Source organism: Peromyscus eremicus, chromosome 4 (assembly GCF_949786415.1).
Source record: "Peromyscus eremicus chromosome 4, PerEre_H2_v1, whole genome shotgun sequence".
Classification (NCBI taxonomy): Eukaryota; Metazoa; Chordata; class Mammalia; order Rodentia; family Cricetidae; genus Peromyscus; species Peromyscus eremicus.
Genome location: NC_081419.1, coordinates 138,035,211 through 138,047,477, shown reverse-complemented (window position 1 = coordinate 138,047,477; position 12,267 = coordinate 138,035,211). Strand labels below are relative to the sequence as shown.

The 12,267-nt window shown below is 43.3% G+C and overlaps 1 protein-coding gene across 2 annotated transcripts; it reads left to right on the top strand.

Moving 5' to 3' along the window:
* The first annotated feature begins 279 nt into the window (after positions 1-279).
* On the top strand, positions 280-11,547 carry LOC131909944 (protein WFDC11-like). Of its 2 annotated transcripts, none has more exons than XM_059261893.1 (4): positions 280-521; positions 8,511-8,693; positions 10,225-10,367; positions 11,386-11,547. In XM_059261893.1, the coding sequence occupies exons 2-4, from the start codon at positions 8,609-8,611 to the stop codon at positions 11,407-11,409; spliced, it is 252 nt and encodes an 83-aa protein (XP_059117876.1). In that variant the 5' UTR covers positions 280-521; positions 8,511-8,608; the 3' UTR covers positions 11,410-11,547. The 2 variants fall into 2 exon arrangements, with proteins under 2 accessions (XP_059117876.1, XP_059117875.1); XM_059261892.1 differs by having other exon boundaries at positions 8,508-8,693.
* The last annotated feature ends 720 nt before the right edge of the window (positions 11,548-12,267 follow it).

Sequence of the window (12,267 nt, the reverse complement as noted above, 5' to 3'; positions counted from 1 at the left end):
TGTCAATTAACCCTTGAGCCATCCCTCCAGTCACCAAGTCTAGGTGTCACATTTATGTGGCAATACTGATATCTAGCCTCTCTTGGATGAGTCGTATAAAGCCCACAAGACACTCTGTTAGGATGATGTCATCAATGGAGAAATGAACAGAAAGGTGGGTGGCACTTTCCCAAGGCATTACACAGTGCTACGGAGAAACAGATTTACGGACCTTTCACTCCCACAGGCCTCCGAGTGTGTTGTAGAAGGAAGTCAGTGGGGGGTGAATCTTGTTCTGGCACAATCTACACTTCCTAAAGCAAGAAGAAAAGCAGGAACCAGGCACAAGGTCCTGTGTGTACCCACCTTAAGATCTGAGATAGATCTGACCCAATTTAAAGCACTATCAAAATCCAGATCGCGGACATTGATTCCTCTCATCACTTGCCCTGTGTGCAGAGGTTCCACTGTCCCTGGAACTGAGGAGAAAGGGCCACCAGCCTAACGGTGATCAGCGTCTCCATCTGAGAACGTCGTCAGAGGTAGGTAGAGCAAGGTCCTGGATTATAAGCCTGTAGAAACTGATTTGGGCATTGCTTAAACCAGTGGTTCTCAACCTTCCTAATGTTGTAACCCCTTAGTACAGTCCCTCATGTCGTGATCCCCAACCATAAAATTATTTTCATTGCTACTTCATAACTGTGCTTTTGCTACTGTTATGAATCATAATGTAAAGATCTGATATGCAGGGTGGTAAAGGAGTTGAGACTCACAGGCTGAGAAACAAGAGCGTTTCTGGGTGTCCTGGTAAGATGATATTCTCAGGGTAGATGAGATCTTAGTCTATTTTATCAATGCCAAATTCAGGAAGTTGGTAAATATGCCATGTCCATGTAAGAGAACGACCTTTTGTTAGAAGACCCTCTCTGAAGTATTTAGAAAGGAGAGCGATAAATTAAATGAATTCTTTCTCTGTGACACTTCCATTCATACATAAAACTGTACCTTGCTCTTTTTATTTTTGAGACATGATCTCACTATGTAGCCCTGGCTGTCCTGGACCTTGCTATGTAGACCAGGCTGGCCTCAAACTCATAGAGATCTGCTTGCCTCTGCCTCCCGAGTGCTGGGATTGAAGGTGTGTGCCACCATGCCTGGCACGCACCTTGCTCTTTTAATTTATTTTATTTTTTGAGATCTATTTATTATTATTTTTATGTCTATGAGTGTTTAGCCTGCATGTATGTCTGTGCACCATGTTCATGCAGAGCCTGTGAAGTCAGAAGAAGGACCCAGATCCTCTGGAACTGGAGTTACCAGTGGTTGTGAGCAGCTCTGTGGGTGCTGGGAATCCAACCTGGGTCCTCTGAAAGAGCAGCCAGTGCTCTTTACTGCTGACCCATCTCTCCCTGTACCTTGCTCATAATCTCCTTAGTGCTCTCTCCACCCTCCTCCCTTTGCTAGTCTCCTCCTCCCTCTGAAGACATACTTCACCTGTCTCCACATTACCTTCCCTTGTTCCTCTCTCCCCTTCCTGCAGAACTCTTCCTCCCCTTTATAGCCCCCCTCTACTTTATGTCACACACACACACACACACACACACACACACACACACACACACACAGAGAGAGAGAGAGAGAGAGAGAGAGAGAGAGAGAGAGAGAGAGAGAGAACGTGGTTTATATTCTATGTATAAGAGGCAATGTTTAGTCTTCCTGCCTTCCATTATCCTCTTGTGTTCCCACTCCCTTCCCGTTAGATCTTTCCCTCCTCTTCATCACCTCCCTTCTACTTTTGCTGTGGATATTGCTCTGTATAAATAAAACACTGATTGGCCAGTAGCCAGGCAGGAAGTATAGGCGGGACTAACAGAGAGGAGAGAACAAAAAGGAGAGGAAGGCAGGAGGAGGAGACACCAGCTGCCGTCCAGGGAGCATCATATAGAGGCAACAGGTAAAGCCATGGAACACATGGCAACATATAGATGAACAGAAATGGGCTTAGTATAAGAGTAAGAGCTAGACAATGGTAGGCCTGAGCTAATGGCTGAGCAGTTTAAATTATATAAGGTCGGTGTGTTTATTTTATAAGTGGGCTCTGGGACTGGCGGGGCTTGGCGGGAGCTGGAGAGAAATTCTCCATCTACATACTTTCATACCATATATATATTATATATATTTATATACATATTATATACTATTATATTTATATCATACATTACAATAAAAACACATATAATAATGTATTCTTATATTTATGTTATATAATATATAAATATATTTATATATAAATATTATTTTTGTTGTTGTTTTTTTTAGAGACAGGGTTTCTCTGTGTAGCCTTGGCTGTCCTGGATCTCTCTCTGTAGCCCAGGCTGGCATCAAACTCACAGAGATCTACCTGCCTCTGCCTCCCGAGTGCTGGGATTAAAGACATGTGCCACCACAGCCCGGCTATAAATATTATTTTTATAGATTGATAAATATACGTGTTTAAACTGAGATCCCACATATGAGGCAAAATCTGTAATATTGCTGAGTTTGGTTTATTCACAACGGCCTCCAGCTCCGTCCATTTTCCTTCAAGTGACAGACTTTCATTCTTCCTGGCTGAGTGGAATTCTGCTGTGTCTATGCGTCACATTTACTTCCTACATTCATTGATGAGTACCTGGGTTTTCCTACACCCTGCTTGGTGCAGCAGTAAACGTGGACATTACAAGTGTCTCTGGAGGATGCTGGCTTTGATTGTTTCCAGGTGTATACCCAGTAGTGATGCTCCTGGGCCATATACTAATTCTCATTTAATTTTCTGAGGAACTTCGCACTGACTCCCACAGTGGTGGGACAAGTTTGCACTCCCACCAGCACTGAATAAGGGTCTCTCTTTACCCACGTCATCACATTTGTAGTTTGTTTCCTTGGAGATCACCATTCTGACTGGGATGAGACAATATTGTAAAGCAACTTTAATTTGCATTTCTTTGGTGGCTAAAGATGTTGTGATTGTCAGTCTCCATCACCAACTGGATTGACTTTGGAATTACCTGGGAGACACAGCTCTGGGCCTATCTCTGAGGGAATCCCCTCAAAGATCTCACTGAGGAGGGAAGACTTACCCTGAGGGATCACGCCATGGACCAGGGACCTGGACTGGATAAAAAGGGACAGAGGAGAAAGGGAGCTGAGCACAGCAACCATCTGCTTCCTGACTGCAGATGCCATGTGGCCATCTGCATCATACTCCTGTAACCATAGCTACAGCAGTACCCCTTCCGTAACAAGATGGGCTGCACCCCCAACTGTGAGGCAAAGTAAGCCCATCTTTCTTTCTTTCTTTCTTTCTTTCTTTCTTTCTTTCTTTCTTTCTTTCTTTCTTTTTTGAGACAGTTTCTCTGTATAGCTTTGCCTGTCCTGGAACTCACTCTGTAGACCAGGTTGACCTCGAACTCACAGAGAATTGCCTGCCTCTGCCTCCTGAATGCTGGGATTAAAGGTGTGCACCATCACCCAGGAAACCCATCTTTTCTTGAGTTGCCTTTTTTTTTTTTTGACATTTTTTGATAGTAATGAGAAAAGTAAAAAACACAAATGCAGAACATTTCTTCAAATATATAGATTGCGTACATTCTGTTTTTTTGAAATGTCCATTCAATTCATTTGATTTTGATTTTTCCCTCAAAACTGTCCATTTATTTTTTAATTAAGTAATTTTCCCCAGCTCAATCACAGTTTCTCCTCCCTCTCTCCTCTCCTCCCAGCCCCTCCCCCAATCTCCCCTCTCCACCATCCTCTCATCCTCCTTTCTCTACAGAAAAGGGCAGGCCTCCCATGTACATCAGCATCAGAGAGGCTTCACCAAGCAACTGATGGAAACAGATGCAGAGACCCACAGCCAAACATTAGGCAGAGTTCAGGGAATCCTGTGAAAGAGTGGGAGGAAGGATTGTGGCCAGAGGGGTCAAGGACACCACAAGAAAAAACTACAGAATCAACTAACCTGGGCTCACAGGGGCTCACAGAGACTAAACTGCCAACCAGAGAGCTTGCATGGGACTGATCTAGGCCCTCTGCATATGCTATACTTGTGATTGTGATGTTTTAGGAGCTATTCCATGTCAGATGCATGATTGGCAAAGACTTGTCTCCTATTCTGGAGGTTCCCTCTTCGCTCTAATGATTTTTTTTCCATTAGCTGTGCAGAGGTTCCTAATTTCATTTATCAGTTCTTGAAATTATTTCCTGTGATGCTGGAGTTATTTTCAGAAAGCTCCTGCCTGTGCCTACACCTGCACCTGCCTGTGCCTGCACCTGCACCAGCACCTGCCTGTGCCTGCACCTGCCTGCACCTGCCTGCACATGCCCTTGCCTGGTCCTGCATCTGCCTGTGCTTGTGCCTACAGCTGCATCTGCTTGGGCCTGCACCTTCACCTGCTCTTGTCTGTGCCTGCACCTGCACCTGCCTGGGCCTGCACCTGCACTTCCCTGGGCCTGTATCTTGAAGTAATATTTCCCTATTATTCTCTAGTGATTTCAGAGTTTCAAATCTTTTTGTTAAAGTTTCTTCTTGTTTAATTAAGTTAGAATACAAAGTACTGGACTTCATTAAGTCGCTTTCATGCATTCTACTTTATTTGATTTTCCTGTCTTCCCCTCAGCATCCCCTCTCCTTCCTGTGTCATGCCTCCCTCTGGTTGATTCACCTCTTCCACACAAGTACTCTCCTCTTCTGTTGTCATGTTGCATTAACTCATTTTTCCCCTTCTTAAGATTTCTTCCTCCCATCTCACAATCCCCTTACTAATTTCAACACACACACACACACACACACACACACACACACACACACACACACGATTTTTAAAATCTAGAAACCACACAGAATAAATTTTCTCAGTCTAGTCTATTTTGCTTAGCGTAATGACTTCCAGTTGTGCCCATTTTCCTGTAAATGTCATGATTTCATTTTTATAGCTGGATAAAATCTCACTATGTCTGTGTACTGCCTTTTCTTTATTTCTTTATCTGTTGATGGACACTTGAGTTGGTTCCATTTCGTTTTCTTCTTTTACCTTTTTTTGAGACAGAGTCTTTCTATAATTACGTCATTCCTGCCTTCCTTTTCCTTCCTCCAATCTCTCCCATGTACCTCCTTGCACTCTTTCAAATTCACAGCTTCTTTCTTTTTCCTTAACTGTTGATATATATATATATATATATATATATATATATATATATATATATATATCAATGTTTATACTGATATAAATTATACACATTAAGAACATACATATTTCTAAGTATTTATAAATAAAACCTGCTATATATAATATTACTTGCATGTATGTTTTCAGGGCTGACCCTTTAGTATTAGATACCTGTAGCTTGAGTTTTCCTGCCTGGCCCACAGTCAGGGCAAATCTCTCTCACCTGCCAGTCCCACAGCCCCTCAGACCCGACCAAGTAAACACAGAGACTTATTATATTGGTTACAAACTGTATGGCCGTGGCAGGCTTCTTGCTAACTGTTCTTACATCTTAAATTAATCCATTTCCATTAATCTATACCTTGCCACGTGACTCGTGGCTTACCGGCATCTTCACATGCTGTTTCTCATTGTGGTGGCTGGCAGTGTCTCTCTGACTCAGCCTTCCACTTCCCAGCTTTATTCTCCTCCTTGTCCCGCCTACACTTCCTGCCTAGCCAATGGCCAATCAGTGTTTTATTTATTGACTAATTAGCAACACATTTGCCATACAGAACATCCCACAGCAGATACCCAATTGGTATGCTCTTCTCTGGGGAAGACTATTTCTCCCATTCTTAGCATTCCTTAGTTGCTTGTAGTTCTTTGTCCAGGATTGAGGTTCTGTGAGTTTTCTCCCGCTACATGGGTGTGTCTATTGATGTCATCGTTGTTCAGGTCATGTTTGCCAGCCATGTTGGTAAGACTTCATGCCTGTAGTTTCCCTGATATTTCTAGGAGACACACTCTCACAGAAAACTTCCTGTTCCTCTGGCTCTTAAATTCTTCCCAAACCCTCTTCTCAGATGGTCCCTGAGCCTTAGGTGCAAGGGCTGTGTTGTAGATGTATCAGTTGTGACTGAGATCCAGAACTTGGCATTTTGATAAGTCAAGGTTTCCAGCAATTGTCTCTGTTTGTTGCCAAGAAAGGTTTCCTTGATGAGGGTGAGAACTGCACTCAACTGTTGATACAAAGATAAATACTTAGAATACGGCTAGGGATTATGCAGGTTTAGTAAAGTGGCGGCTGTGGGTTCTCCTCCAAGGTCCATGAATTCATGAGCCCTGGATATCAGCTAGGTTTCCAGTACCAGGCATGGTTTCCTTTTTGTTTAGTGGGTCTTAGGTCCAACCAGAGATCTGTTGGCTATCACCAAGGTATGAGTGCCACTACTATACTCTTAGGGTTATTGTGCCATGCTGGTCCTTTCGGTTCATAGGTGTCATAGCTAGGTAAGATTGTTGATTACTTCTCTCCTTTGAAAGCTTTTATGGTGTCTTCTGGTATTCCTCAATGAGGGGTGTTTCTGTTTCCTGATGATTCTAATTAGTGCAACACTGTACATGGATGCCCAAGTTTCTATGTGATATGTTGATTTAGAATCCTTCTAGTACACAACCAAGGGTGGTGTAGCTAGATCATGTGGTAGTTCTATTTTTGATTTTTAGGAATACCCTCCAGAGTGATTCCCATAGCAGCTACACGAGATTACATTCCTATTAACAGTATGTGACTTTTCCCTTCTCCACATTATTGCTAGCATTTGGTGTTGCTTCTTTACCTTTTTAAAAGATTTTTTTTGTCTCTCTGTGCGTTTGTGCATGAGTGTGTATGAGCATGAACATGGTGTCTGTGTGTGACATTTGTACATATATGTGTGCACGTGGGTATGGAGGCTGGAGGTTGAAGTTGGGTATATATTCTACATCACCCTTCACATTTATATTTGGAAACAGTCTTTTTAACCTGAAATGCATGGCTTTGGCTAGGATGGCTGGCCAATGAGCTTCAAGGGTCAGCCTCTCTCTACCCCACTCCAAATGAGAATCAGCCTAGACAATCTGTCAACAGCTGAATAGACAATGAAACTGTGGTGCACAGTGGAATCTTATCATTCTCTAGAGAATACACGCAGCCAATAATCTATTAAAATGATAATTTAAATATGAATTGCTGCTAGACTTGGTGGTACATGCCTAGTCAGACGGCTCTTCGAGTTTAAGGCCAGCCTGAATTTTGTCTAGGCAACTTACTCTTGAGATTTCATGACTGCATCTCTCTTGTCTACTCCACAAGGTGAGTTCCAGTCCAGCCAGAGCTACATAGTGAGAGCTTGTTTTGTTTTGTTTTTTTTTTAAATATGTCTGGGTTGTTGAAATTGCTAGAGGAAAACAGTGATGCCTCTTCAAGATGTAGGCAGAGGCAAGAACTGCCCGATTAGCACTCCAGCAGTACAAGAAATCACTCAATAATTTTAAATGGGATTTTATAAAATTAAAACATTTCTGAAAGGCAAAGAAAACTGTTAGCAAGGTGAACAGACAGCTTATAGGATGAAAGAATAGGCCAATATCTAGAATATATAAATAACTATAAAATTAAACACCCTAAATCCCTTGCCTATCAATAAATAGGCCGATGAGCCAAACAGGTAATTCTCAGAAGAACACACATAAACAGCCAATAAGTATTTCTCCATTTATTTATTTATTTATTTATTTATTTATTTATTTATTTTACATACTGACTGCAGTTTCCCCCCTCCCCTCATCTCCCCTCCCCTCCTCTCCCCTCCCGTTCCCCTTTCTTTTCCACTCCATTCCTCCACGGTTTCTGTTCAGAAAGGGGCAGGCCTCCTTTGGATGTCAACAAAATGTTGCATATCAAGTTTCAGTAAGACTAAGAACCTCCCTTGTGTTAAGGCTGGGCAAGGGAACCCCATATGAGGAATAGGGTCCCAAAAGGCAGTCAAAGAGTCAGGGAGTGAGGGAGAGGGAGGATTGTAGGAACCAGAGCAGTCAAAGACATCATAAGAAAACTCACAGAATCAACTAACCTCATGGGAACTCACAGAGTCTGAACTGACAACCAGGGAGCCTGTATGGAACTGACCAAGGCCCTCTGCGTATATGGGACAGTTGTGTGGCTTGGTCTTCTTGTGGGATTCCTAACAATGGGATCCAGTAAGTATTTTTAAGTGTTCAATGATGTCCTTAGTCATTAGGGAAGTGCAAATTAAAGCTGCTTGGGGAGTTCAACTCACCACAGTGAGAATGGCTAAGATTAAGAAACAAATGATGGGCTGGAGAGATGGCTCAGAGGTTAAGAGCACTGGCTGCTCTTCCAGGGGTCCTGAGTTCAATTCTAAGCAACCACCTGGTGGCTCACAACCATCTGTAATGAGATCTGGCTTCTAACTAGAAGACTGAATATTTAAAAACCTATAGGTGCTTCTCCGTGGTTCACACCTTTATCCCTCAGCTTATATGTTTGATCTCCAGCAGCTCCTGGGAAAGCAAAAAAAAAAAAAACAAAAAACAAAAAAACAAAACAAAACAAAACAAAACAAAAAAAGCGTCTCCAGACACCGTCGGTCAGTGTCATGAAGCCTTCAATGCTCCTGTTGGTCCTGTTCCTCTGCGTGCTCCTGCTGCCTGCCCCGGGATGGAAAAAGAAGAAGTACTCTCGTAGGTAGCGAGGACTCCTTGTGAGCCAGGGCCAGGGGCTGTGCTCACTTCTGGACAAGGGAGTGGGTGTCATGTCTGGCATTGTGATTCAGGTTCCACCTTCCCAGATTGGCAGTTGGAGAACCCGAGAAATCCTCCAGCTGGGAAACTTCCCAAACAACAACGTTCATACATACACCGCGAGCAGCTAGATAGAGTATTTCCCAGTGCCTCTGAGGGTGGAGAGCCAACACAGAGCTCCCTTCCTCCGTACTTATAGAAGTTCTGTGATTCTTTTCATGAGAACGAAATAGGTATCTATTAAATGCCCCGGCCAGTGGGGTGTCAACGGGGCGACCCACCTGCGGGAGAGAATGAAAGGGATGGGAGACACGAAGGAAGACAGCAAGACAGGGTTCTGATCAAGCTGCAAATTTTATTCTCCTCAGCAAGGCTTATATAGCATGGGAGGGGGAGGGGGCAGGAAGGAGGGAAGGGGTGCACAATGTGCCGGACGTGCAGTTGAAGGAAGACGTGCAAGTCGTGAGGCTGCAGGGTGTTGTGCTAGGTGGTAAGGTCACTGGTCAGGGCCCATTGTTCTGTTGCTATGCTACCTGACCTACCTGACCTGTTCTTTATCTTTGGGGGCATCTGGTTTAGGGCCTGTGGCTTGTTCTCTGGCCTAGCTAGTACTTTTCCATGGTTCATATTTGGTCCCTGACAATTAAAGAAACTTTATAGTGTATATGGCTTTTAGAATGTTGAGAAGGCACCGGAGTCCTTAGTGAGCAGAACCGTGGGTCCTGTGAGAAGAGACGGGAGTCAGTGGAGGGGGTGAAGAAAGTGGACTGAGAGATAAGCATCTAGGGAGAGGCCAGGGAAGTGGTTCAATGGGTGCAGCACTTGCCATGACAACCTGGGGACCTGAGTTTGGAACCCACATGAACGTGGAGGGAGAGAACTGACTCCACAAAGCTGTGCTCTGACCTCTACGTGTGTGCCATGGAACAGTCAGCAAGGAAGGAATATAGAGAAAACCTGGTTCAAGCCAGGCATGGGAATCATGCCTGTAAATCCCAGCACTTGAGAGGCTGAAGCAGGGGTTCAGAGGCATCTTCAGCTTTACAGGAGTTCAAAGATAGCCTATGCTACATGAGAACCCATCTCAAAAAAAGAAAACAAAACAAAAACCAGAAAGCTTATTCATACTCTCTATGTCTACCTGAGATAGGTCTTGTAATGACGCTAGTAGATACCTAGACTTCCATATCTCTTGTCGAGTCAATCTGTATTTTACAGTTGGGGACATGTATGCTGGGGGCAGACAGAATCTAGTCAGTACTGTGGGAGCTGAGGTAATGAATTCAGTGGAGAGTCTGTGAGGTCAGGGCCAATGCAATGGTGTCACTGTGAGGGGACACAGAAGACAGACAGCTTTACAGGGATATGGGGCTCAGATTCTGGAAGGAAGCTCTAACTTCAGAAAGGGCTTGTCTTACAATGATTGACTGTGGGGCTCTATTAGTTTTTAACCATTTCATTTCAATTTCAGAGAGAGAGTTGTCACTTCAGGAGTGCTGGGGACAGCCAAAAGTTAATGATTGTAAGAAGAAGTGTTCTAGACGTTTCAGATGTTTACAAAAAAATCACACATGCTGCTGGACCTACTGTGGTAACATCTGTGCACCAACTGGGGTGAGCTGCAGATGTGTGGGGGATATTGTCAGCAGACTGTTATTCCTCAACAGAAAACCAAAGTTGCCCAAATCTGAGGCACACACAAGACCTACACACAGACAAGCACTCATACATACACAGAGACCCACACACAGACAAACACTCATACACACAGACAGACACAGATATATACACAGACATATCTAGACACACCCAGACATACACAGACATACATAAACACATCCACATGCCCCTCCCATAGACATGTATAGCTAACACACGTAGAGACAGACAGACACAAAGACATATCATTAATTATACACACACACAGACATACAGAGAAACATCCAAACACACCTGAGACATGTATAGACATGCACATACAGATACATACACACAGACATACACATACATACACACAGACATACACTTATTCCATGCCCCCACCGAGACATATACACAGAGACAGACACATTCACACACACAGAACCACAATCAAACATACAGACACACAGACACACACACAGACACACACACACCACATGTAACATATCCAGACACACAGACCAACACACAAGCAGGCAGGCACATAGACACACATACAGATACACACACACACACACACACACACACACATAGAGGGAGGGAGGGAGGGAGAAAGTAATTCACTGATACATCACACAGCCTTTTTTTTTTTTTTTAAATACAGTCTCTCTGTGAGGCCCTGACTGTCCTGGAACTCGCTGTGTAGACCAGGCTGACCTCGACCTCTGTGTGCCTCTGTCCCTTGAGTGCTAGGATTAAAGGCATTCCTCTTTTAAATGCCTGTTTCCTAGTTCATCTGCATTTGTAACCATTGACTCCATCCTTAGACTTTTCTGTGGACACATTGGGCTCAGCCAGATTTCTCAGTGCCCAGTGGACAGGTCATGGTGTCAGCCATGGGTGTGTCAGCCAGTGGGAACAAGGCTTAAGGATAAATGTTTCTTTCTCAGAAACACTGTATCTTTAAGAATCTAAACTTTCTCTTTTGCAGAAATTTTTTGAAAGAAAGAAATGACCCTGACTTCTCAGTGGCTCGACCTCATGTGAGCTAGCAGACATTTGGAGACCTCAGTGGTGACTTTAGAAATGCTGTGTTTATTGGTGGGTAAAAAGGCAAACATATTTGAAAAATAAATCACTCAAACAGCTGGGCTCCAGTGTTTCCGTTCTTCCCTTCCTCCTTTCTTTCTTTCCTCCTTCCTTCCTTCCTTCCTTTCTTTCTTTCTTTCTTTCTTTCTTTCTTTCTTTCTTTCTTTCTTTCTTTCTTTCTTTCTTTCTTTTTCTTCATATTATTCTACTATTCTCCCCTGAATATCTTGCTTTAAAAGTGATTCATTCTTTCACAATTTCATGTTATATATCATGTTCTTTGATCAAAGCCCCCTTATTATCATGTCTTACTTCCTCTCAATCCCATCAAATTTCTTCTTTCAAAGTCTTTCTCCTCTGTTTTTTTAGACAGGATCTTTCCACACAGCCTTGGCTGTCCTGAAACATACTGTGTTGACCAGGTTGACCTCGAACTCACAGAGATCCGCCTGCCTCTGCCTCCTGAGTGCTGGGATTAAAGGTGTGCGCCACCACACTAGGATCCTCTCCGAGTACTCTTGATTGTGTTTCTTACAATTGCTAATTGTAGGAATTTTACCACATTATGTGGCTTAGAATTTATAACCTACTCTTACAGACTTTCTCGGGTACTATTTGAATGTGAGGAATTGGCATGTGACCCCTTTTATTTAGTTTTTTAAAGAGCAGGTCTTTCATAATTTTTTTTAGGTATATGGAGGTAATTCTTCATGTTACATCAAACAAAGTAAACAAATGTATGAATACCTGGTGGATGACAGGAGCCAGTTTTCTAACTACCGTG

Bases quoted from the DNA above. Each gene is read 5' to 3' on its own strand.
- LOC131909944 (XM_059261893.1), top strand. From the start codon at position 8,609: ATGAAGCCTTCAATGCTCCTGTTGGTCCTGTTCCTCTGCGTGCTCCTG. The intron at 8,694-10,224 runs GTAGGTAGCGAG...TTTCAATTTCAG, and splicing joins GAAAAAGAAGAAGTACTCTC to AGAGAGAGTTGTCACTTCAG. The intron at 10,368-11,385 runs GTGAGCTGCAGA...TCTCTTTTGCAG, and splicing joins ACATCTGTGCACCAACTGGG to AAATTTTTTGAAAGAAAGAA.